The sequence below is a fragment of the Anser anser genome (genome assembly GCF_964211835.1).
Source record: "Anser anser genome assembly, chromosome: 3".
NCBI lineage: Eukaryota > Metazoa > Chordata > Aves > Anseriformes > Anatidae > Anser > Anser anser.
In genome coordinates this window covers 31,456,690-31,477,151 of record NC_139722.1, presented here as the reverse complement: position 1 = coordinate 31,477,151, position 20,462 = coordinate 31,456,690, and the positions used below count along the sequence as shown (strand labels likewise).

General features: G+C 38.3%; 1 protein-coding gene across 2 annotated transcripts in view; it reads left to right on the top strand.

Moving 5' to 3' along the window:
• Positions 1 to 20,462, top strand: part of COL9A1 (collagen type IX alpha 1 chain) — a 66,510-nt gene that overhangs the window by 19,812 nt on the left and 26,236 nt on the right. The window contains exons 7-21 of one of the 2 annotated variants that reach the window (XM_083832487.1): positions 430 to 450; positions 1,360 to 1,434; positions 2,010 to 2,045; positions 2,154 to 2,216; positions 6,203 to 6,256; positions 6,513 to 6,548; positions 9,635 to 9,658; positions 9,961 to 10,014; positions 11,705 to 11,758; positions 13,145 to 13,177; positions 13,278 to 13,334; positions 14,039 to 14,092; positions 15,389 to 15,442; positions 17,337 to 17,390; positions 18,804 to 18,857. In XM_083832487.1, coding sequence (XP_083688613.1) covers positions 430 to 450; positions 1,360 to 1,434; positions 2,010 to 2,045; positions 2,154 to 2,216; positions 6,203 to 6,256; positions 6,513 to 6,548; positions 9,635 to 9,658; positions 9,961 to 10,014; positions 11,705 to 11,758; positions 13,145 to 13,177; positions 13,278 to 13,334; positions 14,039 to 14,092; positions 15,389 to 15,442; positions 17,337 to 17,390; positions 18,804 to 18,857 — 723 coding nt within the window. Of the gene's footprint in view, positions 1 to 201; positions 388 to 429; positions 451 to 1,359; positions 1,435 to 2,009; positions 2,046 to 2,153; positions 2,217 to 6,202; positions 6,257 to 6,512; positions 6,549 to 9,634; positions 9,659 to 9,960; positions 10,015 to 11,704; positions 11,759 to 13,144; positions 13,178 to 13,277; positions 13,335 to 14,038; positions 14,093 to 15,388; positions 15,443 to 17,336; positions 17,391 to 18,803; positions 18,858 to 20,462 lie in introns of those variants that run through there. The other variant, XM_083832488.1, reaches the window with a different exon arrangement.

The window sequence follows — 20,462 nt, the reverse complement described above, 5'->3', positions numbered from 1 at the left end:
CTGTGTCTTGCAGCAAGGGGAGGTTTTTGCCACCTCCTTGCAGATTCCCAGGCAGCCTTAGGGAGGGAAAAGCTTGGTGGGGGATGAGGGAAGGTGCCCAAAGCAACAGCAAGCAGGGCAAAGGGTTAAAGGAGCTGCTGTCATTCAATCCTCTCCTTCCCAGCCTTCAGCTCTCCTCCAATCCCCACGACCCCCCTCTCCGAGGCATTTAATAACCAGCAGTGAGGGGTGCCTGCAGCTGGGCTCACCTTTTGGCTGCAGGGACGCGTTTGGGGTTTTGGTGCCTTGTGGCACCCGAGCAGGGTGCTTCCCACCATGGCCTGGGCTGTGCTGGGCCCCCTGCCGCAGGGGCTCTTCCTGCAGATTATTTGCCTCTGCCTGGCTCAAGTAAGTTTCCTCTGACTTTGTCCCTGTTTTTCTCCCTTGCAGATAAGCCAGACGGTGATTGAGGTAAGTGTGAGGGAAGGGACGGTGTTGTGCGCTAAGGGAAGGGGTCTGGGTGAAGAGAGGCTGAAGGCTGCTTTCCGTCATGCCCAGGCACTGACCCGCTGAAGGGCTTTTGACCCTTTTCTCCTCCACCTACAAATACCACGGGCTGGGTTATTTCTGGAAAGACTGGTGTGGGGAGGAAAGGCGGCCGGAGCAGCAGTGCTGTGGGGAGCAGGGCCCCAAGCTGGCCTCCCGCTCACAGAGCGCCTTTGTGGGGGCTGGAGCTGGCAGCGAGGAGAACAGAGACCCCCATTATAGGGACGGAGGCCCATAAAAGCCTTGCTCTTAGCTTCCACACACAGGCAGCGCCTCCTGCCTCTCCCCTGGGAGCCTGGTGCTTGCAGAAGGAGCCGCTGTGGATGCTAATGTAATCCTGCGGAAACAGGGGGAGCTGCTGAACCTGCCCCTGAAGTAGGGAAAGGGCTGCTTTAAATTTTCTTCTTTAGCATGAACTCTCAGGAAGACTGTCTGCTTTATGCTCTCTGAGTAATTAGAATAACTCGGTGAGTTTCAGTGCTTGGTTTGCAGAGTTCACTGTTTTTATTCCTGCCGCCCTGCCATCAGCACACAGCTGGGTCAGGGAGTCGAGCTGCTGGTGCCTTGCCCCAGACCTGTGAAGGACTGCAGGGGCAGCCAGGCTCGAGGATGAGGTTTAACACCTCACCCCGCTTCTGCCTGTGAGGGGAGCATTGCTGGCCAACACCACAAAAGCTAAGATGGGAAAGGGCCTGTGAGTCCTGACCCAGACCCCCATTGCTGCTGTGACCCCCAGACTAAGCCAAAGAAGCCCCTCTCGTTGTGCTGGTCCCCCCTGACTGGCTCTCACAGGTTTACCAGGATCTAACTGCTCCTCTTTTTATTCCTTGTCAGAGAGGTCTCCCTGGTCCACCAGGCCCCCCGGGTCCGCCAGGGCCACCAGGAGTTCCTGGTATTGATGGCATTGATGTAAGTATTTCCCGTGACCTGCCTAGAAAATAGGTGATGCCTCGAGCTGTACCTGCATTGTCCTCACTGTCAGCGGTCGACCCCAAGGAATTTGAATTTGTCTGGAGATCTACACTGGAACTGACAGGTCTCATATTTTTTAGCAAACTGGGTTGGAGAGAGGGGAAGAGGTAGCCTTTCAGATTCTCTCTGATATAAAAATTATAGGATTAAATTATAGGATTTATTTTATGTAATTATGGTCATATGCTGTGATTATTTGCCTTAAATAGGGTGTAAGGATTTTATAATTCTAATCTCAAAAGGAATTACGTAGTATCATTCTTAATAAAGCCTGCTAGGGATTTGTGGCATTATTCATGATAGCAGCTACTATATATTTTCCTTCAATTCTTGTCAGAACTTTGAGTGATTATTCTTGTTAGTCTATAATAGAGATCATGTGGGTTTATATTCGTTCTCTACAAAGAGAATCAGTTTGAGATTATTCCCAATAATCTGCAAATCAGTGTTTCTCATGAGGGACCATGAAAGGTCCCTGTAAGTTTAATACCTTTCCTTTTGCCTCTTGTTAGGGAGAGAGAGGTCCTAATGGCCCCCCAGGTCCACCGGTAAGTGATTTCAGCTACTTTGCATTTGTTTCTCAAGAAGAGATGTGAAAAGTTTTGTTTCTGCTTCCGTAGATGAAATATGCAAAACTCTCCTTTTAAATTCTGAAGGGTCCGGATGGGGATGCAGGCAAGGCAGGATCCCCTGGCCTGCCTGGAGAGCCAGGAGCTGATGTGAGTATGCTTGACTTTCTGGAATTTCCTTTTTTTTTTTTTTTTTTTAATTTAAGAAAAATACTTAGTTTTAATCTGTTTCTGTAGGAGCATGACCTTCTTTTGAGGTCTCTGGCTTCCTCACAGCTGCCAGCTGAGTGCCAGCAGCATGCATGGGGGAGGGGGACTTTTCTCCAAGCCAAAATGTGCTCTCTTGAAAGAACACAACTCTGTGTTCCCCCTGCCAGGGGGAGAAGCAGCCAAGGAACAGCGTTGGGTGCTGCTACCCTACTGAGGAAAGGGCCGTGGTCAGTGGTGCTGCAGGCAGGAGGCCGTGCTGCAGCCTTGGGTGAAGCAGCATGGTGCCGTCCCTCTCCGGGGAATCCTTCCCCAGAGAAACAATGAGAGCAAGGGAACTCAGTGATGGGCAAGCAGGGGAGTCTCTGTAGTAGCACACCTTTCTAGGCCGTGGCTTCCTCCCACCTGTGGGGGAAGCAGCCACCTCTGGAAGCAGCCTCAGGTCAGCACCCTGCTCCCTTGGGAGACGCAGAGCAGGGCTACAAGGGCCAGAGGACAATCCAGTCCCTGGCCAGGGCAGCTCCAGAGGCAGCACAGGGCACTGAGGCGAGACCCGCTTCTGCACATGGGGCAACTGACATGGGGCAGCGGGCACGGAACACCTGTGGCCCTGCCCTCAATGGTCGCCACCAGGTGGCCATGGGCCGTCGGCACCCAGTGCCAGAGGGGAGCGCACGGGGTGTGGTTTCTGTAATTTTAGGGCTCATTTGTCTGCTATTCCCTAAAACAGAGAAAATGGGAAAGAATAAAAACAAACAACATTTCTATTGATGTTAAAGTGAATGGTTATCTATTTTTTTTAAGCAAACTGAAGCATAAACGGGAACATCTCAGTTTCTGAGGAGAAACTGATTTTCACGTAGCTGTTCTGAAAAAATCTAATGTATCTTTCTTTCTTTGTGGAAAATAACAGGAAAATAAAGGTTCAAGATCACCTAATGCTGGTAGTCTGTTAGTTGTATCCCTTGAATACATTAGTGGCAATAAAAACACCTCTGTTAAGCAAGACTTACATTGTTACTTAGATTGTATGCCAGGGTGCAGGCAAACTGACGTGTAACTTACATAGAATACTTACACAATTTCAAACAAAAAATAAAGGTTATATATAAGTATAGTTTTTATAGATCTATACTACAGTGTAGTATACTGTATATACTACAGTGTAGTATAGATAGTAGTATATTAGTATAGATTATAAATTAGTATATTATGGAATATTACAGTAGATATAAATTGAAACACCTCATATTTGTTGAAGATTACACTGTTGCAGTTAAGTTTTTAATTTATTTTTTTTGGAAAAGGTGGTAATTGGACATGAACCTGAAACAGTCTGTAGTTAGACTTCAAATTTCAAAACTAGGTGGAAATGGGCTTGCCAATGCTCCCATTATTTTCAGTACTTCAAATTAACTTTTTCTCTCACAAAAAAAAAAAAAAAAAACAGGACCACAACCCAATTTACATGTCAAAAACTCATAAGCAGATTTTCAAAAATGATTGCCTCTTAAAAATTTCACTTTGGGTATGATTTTCCTAGCCAGGATTCATGGTAACACGACCTAGAGAAACAGAACTTTTAAAACTCAACTCAGCTTTTAATATTTATTTGCGCTTCCATGTTCCCTCATATTAGTGGATGAATGAAACTAATACTAAAATAGTGTATTCTGAAATGTTAAGCCTTTTTTATTTTCAGTTGAAGATAAAAACGGGAGCTTATTGTATTCCTGCTGTGCATTCAACTTTTAATTGGGTTTTAGATTTATAATTCCTTCCTCCATTTTTAATTGGTGAGGCAGTTCTGACTTCTTAAATTCTTGTTTTTCTTTCACAAACTATTTCAGTGTCAGGTTTAATAGACCGAGTAAAGATATTGTACAGTAATTGCCTGTAATGGTCATATAAGCTCTAGAAAGAAAATTATCAGAGAAAACATCCCTTTGGGTGAACAAAGAATCGCTGGATGTGCACCAAACAGGAAAGTATTGGACAAACATAAAAGCAAAGCTTTTCTTACGGATCTCTGGAAATTTCTCGGCCATATAAGCTAATTAAAATCTTGGAAACAAAAGCAAACGAACTCAAATGAATTTGCAGTTATAATATCATGACAACTTTTTAATTTTAGCCAGATAAACAAGTACGGTTCAAAGACTAGCCTCAAATTCAGCCTGGCAGCTTTGTTGACTTTTTGTTCAGAGAGGTTAATATAAGCCTGTTCTGGCTTATGTAGACAAGACATTCTCTGTAGCTTCTTTCTCCCAAGAGATGAAAGTTTGTGATTCAGTTATGCCTGACTGCCTTATGTGGCTATCAGAAAGTTGGGGAGTGTCATTTCCTTCAGGACTGAATTACAAGGAATGGTGGCTAATGGTGTAGACTAAAGTGATCTTTAGAGTGAGGGCATGGCAGATGCTGCCTCAGTGAAGCTGCGAGCCTGAGGAAGAGGAGCTGAAAAACAGATCTCAGTTGTAGTGGTGGTGACACTACTTCAGTAGTGACAAGAAGTAGGGGAAAAACTTTCCTTGGGGTGATCTCTGATACTAATACTGAACTTTACTGATGCTTTCTTCCTCACAAATTAGTGTTTCAGTGTTAGTGATGAAAAAAAGGGAAAAGATACACAGAAGTATGTACATGAAGTATATATGGCGTATATGATACACAGAAGTACATATGGTTCAGGAAATGCATTTTCATCATTTTTTGACTGTCACAGTGCAGGTTTGTCTCTGTTCTCAGGTCTAACTGTTTCCATAATCAGCCAAGGTCCTAACTAGTCCATACAACTGTCCTGCAAGTGTACAGTGCGAGCCTTCTGACTGCAAGTGATTGTAGCTTCCTACTTTTAAATAGGACACATCAATTAAAACCATGAGCAATATTTTATTTTAGGGTAGTCAAGACTGATTTTCATTAAGCCATTGCCTCCTGAATCACAGAATCATTAAGGTTGGGAAAGACCTCCAAGATCATCTGGTCCAACCATCGCCCTACCACCAATGTCACCCACTAAACCATGTCCCTAAGCACCACGTCCAACATTTCCTTAAACACCCTCAGGGACGGTGACTCCACCACATCCACAGGCAACCTGTTCCAGTGCCTCACTGCTCTTTCTGATAAGAAATGACTCCTCATTTCCAACCTAAACCTCCACTGGCACAACTTGAGGCCATTCCCTCTAGGGCTATCACTAGTTACCTGTGAGAAGAGGCCGACCCCCAGCTCCCCACACCTTCCTTTCAGGTGTTTGTAGAGAGCAATAAGGTCTCCTCTGAGCCTCCTCTCTGAAATTACAAGTCAACTGAAATGTCTAGTGAAGTTATCCAGAATCTCAATATGTGTGTCTCTATAAATTGGTTTTACTAATACATGCTTACAGAGAGTCTGACAATTCATTTTAATTCCTAGTGAAGTGCATGTGTATAGAAAGGGTGGAAAAAAGACTTCTATAAAACCAGTCTTCCTTGCGTAATTTCAGACACCTGCTTACCCTTTTGAGACCCTTGATGCTTCTTCCAGTTTGTAATTATGAACAATGCTTTTTGAAATGGAAAACATGGATGGTTGTTGTTTTTAACATAATCAATGAACTTAATTCATCAATCTTCCATCAGGACAAAATACGATCATTTGAGTTCGTGTGTTAAGTTCAGTTGAAATTTAACAATAATTTTTGGAAGACATACATCACAAGCACAGATATTGGTCACCAGAAGCTAGTACTTTGAACTTGGGTAGTGTTTAAATGTAAATGAATATTGAATCTCAGTTCTATTTGTACATGTAAATAGGCATTTGAATTGTAAGTCTGCTGCAGTTACTCAGCTTCATTATTCTATGGGTTAGAATGTTTTCTGTTGTGATTAAGAAAAGCTCAAGTAGCCTTTACGTTAACATTTTATCCCTTATTTCCAAAGGGATTCACAGGCCCTGATGGATCACAGGGAGCCACAGGACCAAAAGGACAGAAGGTAAGAACAAAAATTATATGTGAAATTATGGGACAGGCATTTTAGCAGGGTTTTTGTTTGTGCAACTAATGAAATGCTGCAGCCTTTTAATATTGAGAAAGTCTCCTTTCTGTCATGTCTCACCAAAACCACTGTAGCATTAAGTGAATAATACTTGTAGAACATGTCCACTAAATAATACCCTCCAAAAGTTGAGAGCTGTATGTTGTATACAAAACTTTGTGCTAATGTCTCTGCAAAACTCTACTTTTTCAAGGGTGAGCCAGGACTTCCAGGTGCTCGTGGACTTCCGGTAAGCCATACATTTACTGTATGAAGAGGCTTTTTAGACCTTCACTATCAGTATGAAGGATTCTGATCAGTAAACTATTTCTGAGGTTTCAAAGAACTCACAGGATAATGAAGTAGCATGTTGAGGAACTTTTTGTCATTGTGTCAAAATGTGTGTATGTTACCAAAGAGGACACATTTGGTTTGTATGCTGGAGAAAAGAAAAGCGTGTCTTTGATCTGGTCACAAGTTTTGGAAGCTTAGATACTGTTGGTTTCCATCCCCTTGTGAAAGTGCTGTAGAAACAAGGTAGCCCATATTTCATTTGTATAAATTAGTCCATGTACAGTCATCCATGTTTCAGCTCCTCACGGTATGTTTAAATAGCTTCACTCAAGTGCAAATGCTGTATATGACTTTCTGTACTGTTCTGTATGCAAACAAGATGAAAAATGAGAGAGCACGTGCAAAGAATAATGGGCAGGTTGACATGCAGATGGATTTAACATCGATTTTTGGGGGCTGTAAAGAATTGTGAATTCTAGGAATTTTACAGGTTTAGAGAAGCAAATGCTAGTTGGTATGTAGAAACTTAGCTTATACAGGAAACCAGAAAAACCTCAAGAAAAATGAGTACTGCAACAACATTAGAGGTAGAATTGTAATAGGTCTGCACATAATTAAAACTTAATTAAAAACTAGATTCCTTTTAGAGAAATTGTTGGAATTACAGAAAAGAAGCATTGTATTCCAGTATACCTCTTCTTTTCATGAAATTCTTTATCTTGGACCTTATCTTTATTTTTGACCCTACCCCATTAACTTTTGTTGAATTTATATTATAAAATCATTTTGGTATTTGTCCATAGAGGAAATTGCAATGTTATTCCTGAATAGGTTACCTTATAGATGTGTTCAGACTTAAGATGAGTCATTCTATGTGGACATTTGCATTTGATTTTCATGGCTGCTATTTCTTGCCTGGAAATATGGAGCCTGATTTAAATAGGTAATACTTTTATAATGGTTAAGCTATCTGTAGACTCAATAGATAAGCTAAATTTAGTCACAGGAAGTAGCAAAACTGAGGTAGTTTCTGGGTACACTGAAAGGCTTGAGTTTTTCTGTTATTTTATTTTATTTTATTTTATTTTATTTTATTTTATTTTTCTGTCGAATGGTTGAGGAAACTATTTCTGTGTCATTTGCAATATTTTTTAAAAATAAGTAGCTGGAAAGAAGAGACAGGTTAACTCTCTCAAATTTGTTACTCAGATGATACGGAAAAAAGTGTACATAAAAATAACTAATAGATAAGAGACAAAGTGGGGAATTATAAACTGAATTACTGAATTAGAGGTTAAAATACCATAGTAAAAACCCGCTTGACTTATTAAAAAATTACTTGGGGGAAAATATGCATTATTTTATCTTATCATAAACAGACCAATGTGAGATGGAATAACTTAAGAGCCTTCAGAAAAATTGGGTATATAAAATATGCACAAAGAGTGTCAAGCTAAGTTTTTCAACTTAGAGGCAGAGATGTTACTATGGGAAAGCAACAAACTGGACCAGGCTTGTGAATGCTGATTCCACTCAGAATAGCACTGACCTGATTCAGGTCTTTGGTGACCATGTTTTGATGCTTTAAAAACAAGAAATCCGATGAAATTTTGTATTGTTGTTGGAAGTTTAGCAGCCTTTGACCTGAGGCTGGTGACATGCTTCAGTGACCATCAGTAGGGATTGTCTTTGGAGTTGGTCTGCCTCTGTTAAATAAGCAACTGGGCATTGTGTTTAAAAGTGAATTTGCAGGAATATTTGTGGTGCTGAGTCAAAAACTGTTAGTTATTTAAAGGTAAAGAAAAGGTGAATATACTCGGTCACCTCATAATAGTATTGGAACCTGTCATTGCCCTTGTAATGATTAAGGTTAAGGTTAATTCGGAGACCTCAGATTTTAGGAAGGAGCCTAGCGTTTGATTTTCTGGCTCCTTGGTTGTTAGCTTGCAAATGCTGAATCCATATGGAAAGATTAATGCTCAAAATAACTCTTAGGGAAATTCCTTTTATATGGGCTTTCATTTTGATGAATGGCTTTAAGCTGCTGAAGAAATGGAGTAGTTAGTGAACTCTTTTTCAGAATGGCCAATGCCAGTTAGGTTGCCTTTAGTGAGATTTAAACTTCATATTTAAACTTAATTTGCACTAATGACCCCCCCACACCCACACATAAAAGAGGAGGTGGTAGGTGTGGAGGAGTGGGAGTGCTGGAGTGTGGTGGTTCCAATTCTCAGACTCAGAGACATTTTGAGAAGCTATTGCCACAAACGCAAAGTGGTGAGGCAGTTTAACCTTCACAGGTCTTTGGCTTGATCTGAGACCTCATTTACTAGAAACATAGTGAGCACACTTCTGAGGCCGCATACTGGCTACATGATTAATTGAGTGTTTAGCTGTAATTATGCTTTGCTTTGAATTCAGTCAGTGGCCTTTTGCAAGTAGAGTAGTCTGTCACTGGATGGTTATCCGAAGCTCTCATTTCTCACAAAAATAAACTGCTTACATTGCTAAAATGCTAGATGCAAACAGAAAATCAGAAGCTTTGGCTGCAACATTCATTAGTTATAAATGATTATCACAGTTTTTCAAGCTCATCCAGTGGAATTTATTGTCCAAGTTAGGACTTCGAGTAACTGAAACAAAAAATGCTAAGTATCTGAAGTTTTATATACAGTGTTTGCCTTTCTGCTTCTGTCACACTTTCTTCTCCAGAATGTATCTGTAGATGTGTTTATCTTGGTGCTTGATAATTAGTTAAACCCAAAGGCTTTAATATCTTCATTCCTTTGTTTAAGTTTAGGCTTATAAATATGTGCAAAGAAATGCTACTCCAAGGTAGCTTAATCAGTAATTTAATTTTTCTTCTGATATTGATTACCTAATAATAAGTTGATGTCTAACGTTGGTTAAACAAGTTTTCTAATACAGAATCAAACATCAGGGCTTTTGTGCATTTTTATCCCAAATACTTTATTCTTGGTAAACAGCTCAGCTAGGTGTGAAACCCTCTCCACATTTCTGACTTTTTTTCATATTTCACAGGGCAAGGGGCTTCTCGGGCCACCTGTAAGTATCATCTTTACAATTCATAAAGATACGGTTTAATACATCTGTTTATATCTCCTATACAGTTTAATTAAAAGTAATTCAATGAAAAAAGAGACTTTTAATCCTGATGTTCTATGTCTATTATGTATTCTGTCTTCAGCTGTTGATGAGGTTGCTTAGGTCTGTGGTAGATCGGACAATAACACTGGTGTCTGAAGGCATAATTTGTTGTTTGAGAAAATGCTATGTTCTCTCTCCTTGAATGCTTGTTATATAGGTATTGTGTCATCTAAAATTACTCCTGAACTTGGTTGTTACAGGGTCCAGTTGGTGCAGCAGGACTTCCTGGTGAAGTAGGCCGTTCTGGCCCACCTGTAAGTATTGCCGTGTTTGCTAAAAGTTGTAGGTCTGTTCCATTGCTAGAATGTACTTACAGAAAGTGTGGGTAATTACTGTGCCATCTAAACATGGCTTGGGTTATAACAGCACTTGAAAACTTTTACTATTTTTTTTTTTTTTTTGGTCTCTGCAGTGATCACAGGTAGAGGAAAGATTCTGTTTGGTGAAGCTCATCAGAAATAGAGTGATTAATTGCATAAAGTTAGGGACAATCATTACAGTTGAATTAAATGTTTCATATAATGTTCCTCCTATTGAAAGAAAGCTAAAATCAAAAAGCAAACCTGCCATAAATCTAGGACATGTAAACGTTATTATTACATGTAGAACTGTAGCTTTACATGTAGTCTTCTCACATGTACATTACAGTAACCCATCACGTGCTATTTCTGTTTTCCATTTGCATGGCAGTGAACACGGAGATTCAGTATTCCTTCTTAGTCTCATTATTAAGTGTGACTCCATCTGCTGATCTTAATGCTGAACTGTACATTTAGCTTCAGCACAGTGTTATATTTTGACTCCATGCTTTACCACTGAAACTAAAATTTAAACCAATTGTTAATTTTATAATTGAAATCTGAAGTAGCTGTAAAAATTTGTTTAATGAAGCCTACTTTTTAATGCAAACCTCTCTCTATGTTGCATTCATTCATATAAAAAAAAGCCAATTAAGCCAGTTTGTCTTTTTTTTTTTTTTAATTTTAGTTTTTGTTTTGTCACACTGCCCCACAGTCTGGTAGTTGGCAGTTCCGAGACTGCCTGTAGCAGAAATTGCATCTGTACAGCTTGGTTCAAAAGCTATATATGAGCCTATCCCCCATTAATTTGTCTAGTCCCTTTTTGAATCTATTTGTATCCAGGGCCTCCACAACAGATAATGAGTGATAATGAGTCCCACAAAGTAATTATACGTTATGTGGAAAATAAATACTCCTTTTTAGTGTTTTTAGCCTATGGCTCTATAACTCAGGCATGGTGAGAATCAGTGAATATTTTTCTACATTAATTTTCTCGTTTCATTTTTGATTTAATAACATAATAAACAATAAGGAAATGACAGTATTAAGTTAAAAGGTGGTCTCAGTCAGAAGATTAGATTTATTTTTTTTAGTTAAAGGCAATCAGAAAAAATAATTAGCAGAGCTTCTGTGTTTTGTCTTTACGTCTGAAAGTGTTAGATGTCAAAATTTCTCGAATGGGAGAAGATTCTAACTTTGTAAATTCATCTTGGACTCTGAAAATGTGTGTTTGTTTTTTTTTTTTTTGCTTTTTGCTTTAGGCACTTTTGTCAGTTACTATGGTTTTTTAATTCAGATCTTAACCAGCTGTTATGAGAGAAAGGTATAAGTAGATGATCTTGTGGTCAGATACTTCAGATTTCTAAAACAGTTGAAAGTTATTTTATTTTGTTTTATTTTTGTCTCCCATTGTACAACATGGGTCCAATTCTGCTAGCAAAAAAAATAAAATTTCCATTCTGCTATGGGAGCTGGGTTATGGGTTTAGGTTTCAGTTGGCTACGTAGCCTGTCCGTCTGTAGCTACTTCATCTCTCTCTGTTATTTGGTATGAATATGTAACTACTGGTTGTCATTATCACTATGAATCAACATAACTATTTTACTTTTTTTTTTTTTTTTTTTTTTTTTTTTTTTTTTTTTAGGGAGATCCAGGAAAAAGGGGGCCACCAGGACCACCAGGTCCACCAGGCCCTCGAGTAAGTGATTGTCTTTAATATGTGCTAATGTCTGAATTATACTTCTCCTTAAGTTCCACAATGCAATACCAACTACAGGATGGTCTACCTCAACTCAATAGAGGTAGACTATTCTCTGCAAGGAGGAGAAAAGAATTATGTTTGGCTCAAGAGCTTGAGAAATACATGCCCCCAGGTGCTACTTATTTTGTCTCTTGCCTGTTACTTGCAAGGGATATGAGAAAGCTACACTGGTGCTTTACCTCCCTAGGAGAGTGGTTGTCCTCTCCAAGCCTCTTGAGAGAAGGGATGTTTGTTACTCTTTCATGTTGTGGCTATTTACCTGCTCAGAGAGAGAAAACCTGAGCATCTGGCAAGCACATTGTACGCTGTGTGCTGTGAAATACAAACACTGGGAAATGTGTTTGAGTCATACTAATGTCTCTTTAAAAGCTGTACTCTTCCTCTGTTGGACAGACCCCGTATCCATAGACTTTATCCAAGTCATGTTTCTTTTGTTCATAAAAGTTACCAGAGAGTTGCAAGAGACATTGTAAAAAATGTGAATGATTAAGTGGAGAAGAGTATTTAGGCAACAGGTAACTTACTCTAGTTAAGGACGTTATGGACCCTACTATACCCTCAACTTTTTTATTTTTATTTTTTAAAGTTCTTTTGTATAAAAGGAGAGCAGTTCGTTACTTAAGCACCCCTGCTTCTGTCTGAACTAGTGTTCCGTCCCACTGGGCTTCAGAGAATCAAGCAGCTGCTGTGAAGTCGTATTTCTCCCTGTTGTGCCTCCTAAGCACTCCTGTTCACTTCCATCAGCTGTTAGATTTAATATGAGGAATGGCTTTCCCCCCACTGAGTCCATCTGGTTGTACAGAGATCTCCAGTTTATTGCAATATAACTGAGAGACATTCACTCATCTACTGATACGTGTGTAGTAGGAAGATTATTTTCACTGTAAAGCTGTTGGTTTTTTGTCTTGAATGGTAGTAAGCTGGAAAAAGAAAAGCTATCCTGACCACAGATATTGTTTGAAACGTTTAAAATCTACAGTGTTTGGTTAATTGATTTAACCTAGGAATACTTCCCTAAATACTGAAAATCAAAATATGGTTTAATATATTTTATGTAGCTTAAGAAAAAAATAAAAATATTATTATTATTATTTTTTCCCAGAAATTTGATCTAACTTAGAGGACAGGATTTTGTAGATAGCTAGAATCCTACAATAAAAACCTACAATCTAGGTGCTCCCCATATCAGAGATCTTTTGGTTGATTATGATTCTCATTCAAGCTTCAGATAGTAGTATTTTCTGGTTTGCCTAATGACTCTATTGACTGATGGGTTAGGTGTGGTCATTTTTCTTTTTACTAATTTTGATTAATTTAATTTAGGGAACAATTGGCCTGCAAGATGGTGACCCACTGGTAAGATTTGTCCACTCTTTTTTTTTTTTTTTTTTTTTTAACCATCTTAAGGCAACCTTATCCAAGCTATGTGGTACTAATTATGTGGGTGCTTTTCCAGTGTCCCAACGCTTGTCCACCTGGCCGCCCAGGACATGCTGGCTTAATGGGAATGAAGGTAAGAGAATCTGTTCAAACATTCCTTACAGATATACCTTCTCAAAGCACTAGGGAGGGTACTAGCCAGCTTAAAAGAAAGGTAATTTGCTAGTTCCAAAAAACATTGCTTTGGTATGTGTGCTTAGAGTTTTTTCTACACTTTACTGCCAAAACAACCTCTTGTTGAAATCTCTTACAGCTGTTGTAATCTGCAGAGTAAAATTTATATTTCCTGAAAGGATTAGAGTATCTGAAGGACTTCTTCATTCACTTTTCAGAGCATTTGAAGTGTGATCACTCCAGAGAGTCCAAATATTCCACCAAGTCCTTAGTCTTTTTTCCTTCTTTTTTTTTTCTCATCATGTAACTTATAACATACTAAATTGAAAGGAACACTCTAATTTTATCTAAGATTTTTTTTTTTTATGTATTCCTCACTAGTTTCTGGGAATACTGTTGGCCTGAGGAGATTATTATGTGATAACCTAAGAAGAAATGCTAATCTGTCTAGAAATATAGTCTTGTTAGATCCAGGAACTGGTTTATTTGAAGATGGTGCTTAATATATGGTATTAAATGGATGGATGATGAAGCACTGGTGAATGGGGATTGTGGAGGGAAGAGCAAGATTGTTCTGAGGAGCCTATGTCTGGTTTGCAGAACTCTGTATTTTAATTTGGAATCAATTCTAATTATTTATTTTGGTTTCTGCACTTATTTTAGGGACAGAAAGGCTCAAAAGGAGAATGTGGTGAACCAGGAAAACAAGGTTATAAGGTAATAAAATATATATGAAAGGAAAAGCTGCTTCTGCTTTTTACAGTCTAACTAGTTTAGCCTTTTCAAAAAGAGCATTAGATTTGTTAGAACTATTATCTGTTTTAAAAGCATGCATGAGGAGATATTACATCTCATAATACCGCAGAGTAACCAAAGGCACATCTCTATTACACCTGTAATTTGTATTTGTTATGACACAAAAGTCAGTGCTGCCATACTGCTCTTGCTTTTTGTTTTGATCCTCAAAATCAATTATTATGGAACTTGAAGTCAAGTTTATTAATCGGAAACCTTCTGAACATTTAGATGCAGAAGAATTCTGTGGATTTACCAAATAAATTGTTCTGTGGCACAACTTAGTCATAACAGGGACAGGAAGAATGACAGGGCAAAACATGTTTGAGAGGGAAAGGACACAGTGTAAGATCAGACACAAAGAAAAATTCTAACTGTAATAAAAAGGCCAAGTCTGATTCAGCTTGAAGACTGAAATATGAACTCTCTTAAGGTGTTTCATTTTGATTAACCTTGTTTAATATTGAAAATCTGGTATGAAAATTTGAGACATTTTGGGCTGCACTGGTGCATGTTTCAATGCAGGTTGAAAAAAAAATTGGAGAACATTAAAAAAAACAAACAACAAAGGACACAAAACAACATGGCTCTCTATTCCTTACTATATTGAAAGAATGTTAATTTATTTTTTCCCTTGATGTTGAACAGTTGTCTTATGCTCCAAAATCCCTTTATGCAAATTGAATTGGCATTTCATAGTGTTGTGCTACTGTGCATTATTATTGTATGAGAGAAGTTATCATGTAATCAGCCTGGGGGTTAACCAGTTGATAAGGCATTTTACCATTTTAATTTCCGAAAAATTTTGAAACACTAAGTGGTATTGTGATGCAGAATTACTGGCATATCTGGTCCTTTTACATTTATGAGTATCCCTTCTTTAACATTTATGAGCATCCCTTCTTTATACTTTAATCTAATAGAGCAAGGAAACCTAAAGAGATTAACATTGAGGAAGAAAATGAACAAAGATAGAGAGGAAAATATCATTACTTTTCTTTATACTGGGGTTTATTTGAAATTATCTCTTTGGCTAGTAGTCAAATAGAATGTGAACCTGAACTAGTATCTGCCTGTATTCTGAGTTACTAGTCTTCATCTGGATTTTCTTCAATCAGGGCTTGTTGACAGAAAACAGTAATTAGTGAATGTATCTGTGATGAGAGGGCATATCCATGGTACTGAGAAGCTACAAATGCACTCCTTTTGCTTTCTCAGGGTGAAGAAGGGGATCAAGGACCCGTTGGTGAAGTTGGAGCTCAAGGCCCACCAGTAAAGTATTTCCTCTTAAATAGTGTTACACATTTGCTTTATTATGTTGTCTATTATCTATTTCTTCCTTATTGTAGGAGTTATTATAAAAGCTCCACACACCTTTCTTTTTATTCTGCCATATTGCTTATAAGTGAGAATAGACGTATTTGTAAAAACAAAACAAAGCATTGTTGCATGGCTTGCTTTTAAAAGTATTTCATGTCCTACATTTTGTAATGTTTGGACTGTGCAAATAGTGTTTTTTTTTTTTTTTTCCCTGGCTTTCCATAATTTCAGCCTTGCAAAGCTAGTGTTTTTGTTTAAAATGTTTAACTGTGAAACTTAGACTTTGCTAAGACTTGGGGACGGAGTGTCTGCCCTGGAAGAACAGACGTGTTCAGGTTTCTGCCTTTTTGCATGTCAGGGAAGTAGCCTTTAATCATATCTATGATTTTGGAATTATTTTCTTGTACTTTTCCTGGCTTGTTTGTTCTGACACATACCTTTTCAGCTTCTTTCCTCATGAGGACCTATTACTAGGGATCCTGCAGCTCAGTAAGCAATATATAACAGAAGTAAGGGGGTTATTCTAAGTCAGAGAAAAAGTTGTAGAGCTCAGGCATAACAGATTTAATTTATATAGTTTATTTTCTGATGGATTCTTATAATTCCTTCCTAGGTGTGGAATTATTTCTTTAATTTCACTGATGTCTAGGTGTGACATTTTGGGGGAGCTTACCTTGATGTACATGACATCCAAATCCTAAATAACTGAATTCTCTATAAACATAAGAAAACAAAAAACTGCATTAGGACTAGAGAAGGATGAAGTAATCCTTCTCATGTCTGATGCTGAAAAAAGTATCCCTGGGGCCTTGGTGCAGAGAAGGCACTTGCCTAAGATGCTTATTCTACTTTCTGAAGGGCCTATGGGGACCAAACTCAGTTTAAGTTTCTTTTATCACTGAAATAACTCAACAGGGATATAAAACATTTAGAGAATGACTTTCCTTTCATTTCACTTTACTGCATAGCCAGTTGATGACCTTACAAACAAGCTTTAAATCATTGTTTCCTCTTAAAATATGGGATTTGTAGTATGCAGAAGGTGATGTGAGATAGATACCCTTTAGAAAAGAGGATAGACCACACCTTAGAGAGACAGATTGAGAGGCTGTCGACAGAGCTCTCTTTATATATTTTCCTGCACGTTTCTTACATAAATGAATGTAAGGTTCTGATGCACAGAAAGAATTAGGAATCTGATCTCTGCAGCAGCACCTACCATCTACCACTTTTGCATGATGGATAAGAGGACTTACATAAGATAACACCTTTCCCAAAATTGAAACTAACTTTCCCACCTGACTGTATTTTGAAGAGAAGTGGTAATAGGTATGATGCATCTTGCTGCACTACAATGTCTATGCAGTACAGTCTCTGGTGGGCATATAAGTTGAGCACTTATTTTTTTGAAAATCTTGCCCAATTTTATCTACTTCTGTTGTCCTATAAAGTCTGCTGGTGCATTTCTCTGCGTCTGTCCTATATCCTACTTCAGACAACTCAGCTCTTTTGCAAACCTGGTCTTCATGCATTCTTCTTGCACAGACTGCAGAACTGTGCTTCAACTCTTTGGTAATTTCAGTCGTTCAAGCATATTTGTGGTTGTAGCATTTAGCTTGATTGTTTACTTAGTCTTTTTAAAAGTCTTAAATTAGTGAAATGTCAAATTACCATATAAATTAAATATTCAAATAAAGAAACAGATGGATTTTTCCTTTTGTACTAAGAAAGTAGTAAAATAAACACAAAGAAAGCAAGTAGGACTATAAGGAGTCTTCTGTTTGAAAACTAGGACAGTTCTGATGAAAAGATTTAATCATGATTTGAATATATTTTTCATTTTCAGGGCATTCTAGGTATTAGAGGTATAACTGGTATAATGGGACCTAAAGGTACCAAAGTGAGTATTAACTTTTCCTTTCATTAAATGGACTGGATACAAAAATGTACACCTTTGAATGTTTTTAACCTTACTTAAATTTATCTTTTGCTTCCCCCCCCGGCCTTTTTTTTCTTTTTCTTTTTTTTTTTTTTTTTCTGCATATTCTTTCCCCTGTCACCTGTTTTTCCATAGCTACTATACTTTTGCTTAGGAAGAAATGCTCCGTAGTCTTTCTGATAAATGAAGTACACATACTCTTCACACATACTCACCATTCCCTCTAATCCTTGGATTTATAGTGGTTTGGCATGTGTGCAAATACGTAGCTGGCAAGATAGCAAGTCATAGCAGCTGTGAACTATAACCTTTTAATTAAAGCTAACATTTATTAAGTAGTCGGTCCTGTGATTTGCATCTCGCTGAAGGCTTTTCCTTCCCTTGTCCCAGTTTTTGTCAGGATTTTTTATTGAGAATTTGTTCCACCTCCATTTTCTCTCTCTCTTGCATCTTTGGTGTCTTAAATTGCTGCCAGTGGGATTCATGTTTATATGGGCTTTGACTTTGCTGGGTCATTTTCCTGCTGTTCATCAAACTGTTAATTCTAAACTGACTATTACATTTCTGCTCTTATGATCTTACTAACTCTGAATGGTCAAAATGTCTGGAAGGAAAAATATGTAGGAATCGTGTCATTGTCTCCTTCTCCAGAAGTGAAGTCACGGAAACTTTATTCTGTGACCTGCTATTTTCAGGAACAACATCAAGTTAGTCCCGATTATGAATCTTCTCACTGGTGATCATTTCTAACCTCACAGACATGTTTACTGAACTATTACTGACTTACTTTGCTTAAATTTTTGTTCTGGTTTATCTATTTGAAATATTTACTATATCTGTTTACAAAGAGTTTCTTGTTCTCTGTACATCCTTCTGATTTTTTTTTCCTGTCAATTAAAAATGATTGAGTAGCAATTCTACTGTGTGCTTGAAACATATGTGATAAAATAGCTGTACTGCAGTTTAAAAGTTCTATTCACATTTTGTTGGTATTCTAGTATGTGGTGATGGAAATAGTATTGTTAAGGACAGCACAGACATTTTCTGAAATCACTTGAAAATGTCTACCTCCTTGCTCTCTCATTTTTTTTAGAGATCAAATTGGTAGATGAATGACATTTTTCCATGGTTAATAACACGTTTTTTATAACTTCACAAAAAAACAAGATATATTAAAAGAATCTTCACTAAAATTCATTTTTTTTTACTATTCTGTTATAACTTAGTGCTATGAAAACAAACAAACAAAACAAACAAAAAAAAACACTCTCTGCTGTAGAGAAGCTGCAGCTCCCAGCAAGCTAGGAAGGAGTATAGATTGTTAGTGCCTCAGTGCTTCATTTTAAAGTTTTATGTTATCGGCTTGTTTTCTAGGGAGCTCGTGGCCTTGATGGAGAGCCTGGTCCCCAGGGTCTTCCTGGAGCACCTGTAAGTAGAACGTGTGTTAGCAAAACACTTCCCAAGGTCTACCCGGTTATATGCTCAATCTGAAACTTTGTGGCTGTAAATCAGAAAAGCTTCTGATTAAACCAATTAAACTGGTTCCTCACAGGTGAATAAATGTCATCACGATGACACCGTGTCCAAAATCACTTACTGTCCCCAAGGAATTATTGTGCAGTTGAACTCTTTTTAGCCTTTCAGCATTGTAACCTCTTTATTCTGAGTGCTACTGTGCATTAGGGTGGCCCGGAATTCTTCAGCTACTTTTCTTTTTCTTCTGGAAAATAATTCGTTCATTAGAACAAAACCTGTACAGGTAATTTGTGTGCTTCCCCTCCCTCCCCACTCCAGTCTGGCTGGAAGTTATGCTTGGAATAGCCAATAAATTCATGGGTTAAAGAAGTGAATGCAACAACCGTTGCTTAGTCAATCCTGGATTTCTAGGGGGTGGCTGGGCTTTAGCTGAGTTTTTAAAACACGTCTGTGAGCTGAAGTTTTAAGAAACTACGTTTTAAAATATAGTATGAGTTTAAGATGTTTGCTTTAACCAAGTGTGAATGTACACGTAGACTAAAATATACTAAGCTTCCTATTCTGTCACCTAATACACTGTCCACATAATCACATGCTGGGAAGTAATAGGGACATGCTACAATGCTGTTTTTTTCACTTAAGGCTAAGCCTTCTCCTGATACAAGCCACCTTTCATTTTCAGTTTGCATTACTGGGAAGAATATTTGAGAGATATTAGGTATTGTTGTAATTACTGTTATTAGTGAAATCGTTGCTGTACATCCATCAATATTTGTTTTGAGCACCTGATTCTTCAGACTGCCCTTATGAACTGAAAGTTAGTGTGGATCCTTTTTGTAATGCAATAGAAAATTAGCATTCCCATAACTCTTAAGTTTTTCCTGCACAGCAAACATTCCATCAAACCAGGGTCTGGTTTGTCCTTTCCATAGGTAACCATATGAATATATGCTCTAGTATGTGGGATGAACCAGCAGTGTTTTTGGCAGTTCTAGGGAAGAAGGTAGTGCAGGTCGGTTGTATACTTTTCTGCCCCTCTGTTTTTGATCCTGTGGGAATCAGGGACTAGACGCTAAAACCAAGGACTAAACTCTAAAATTACATCCAATGTCAGCATGAGTTAAGTATTTTTCTTCCTTTTAAAGTGTTTTATTAATAAATACAGTACAGGAAAATACACTACAGTCAACTCCTTATATCAAGTTCTTTTTGTAATATGAAAAGAGCAAAAGAAATTACTCAGTAATTACTCAGTAGATGCAAAAGGCAAGTGTGGGCTCAGTTTTTTTAGCCTGTGCCTAAATGAAGACTTGAGTGTACATAGCAAGGGCACAAAGCAAATTCAGTCTCAGAAACAGCCATTCACACACACAAGATGCTGTAGGTAAACACTACTGAAGGGATGAGGGATCTTTGTGCAGCTTCCAAAGACCAGCTAAGCCCTGAATTCAGATAGCTACAGGACCAAAGAGTCCATAAAAAGATTCTGTGCACTAGAATGAATTGTACTGTTGTTGATTTACTAAAGGTCTTATCTGAGAAATACAAGTAAGGTTA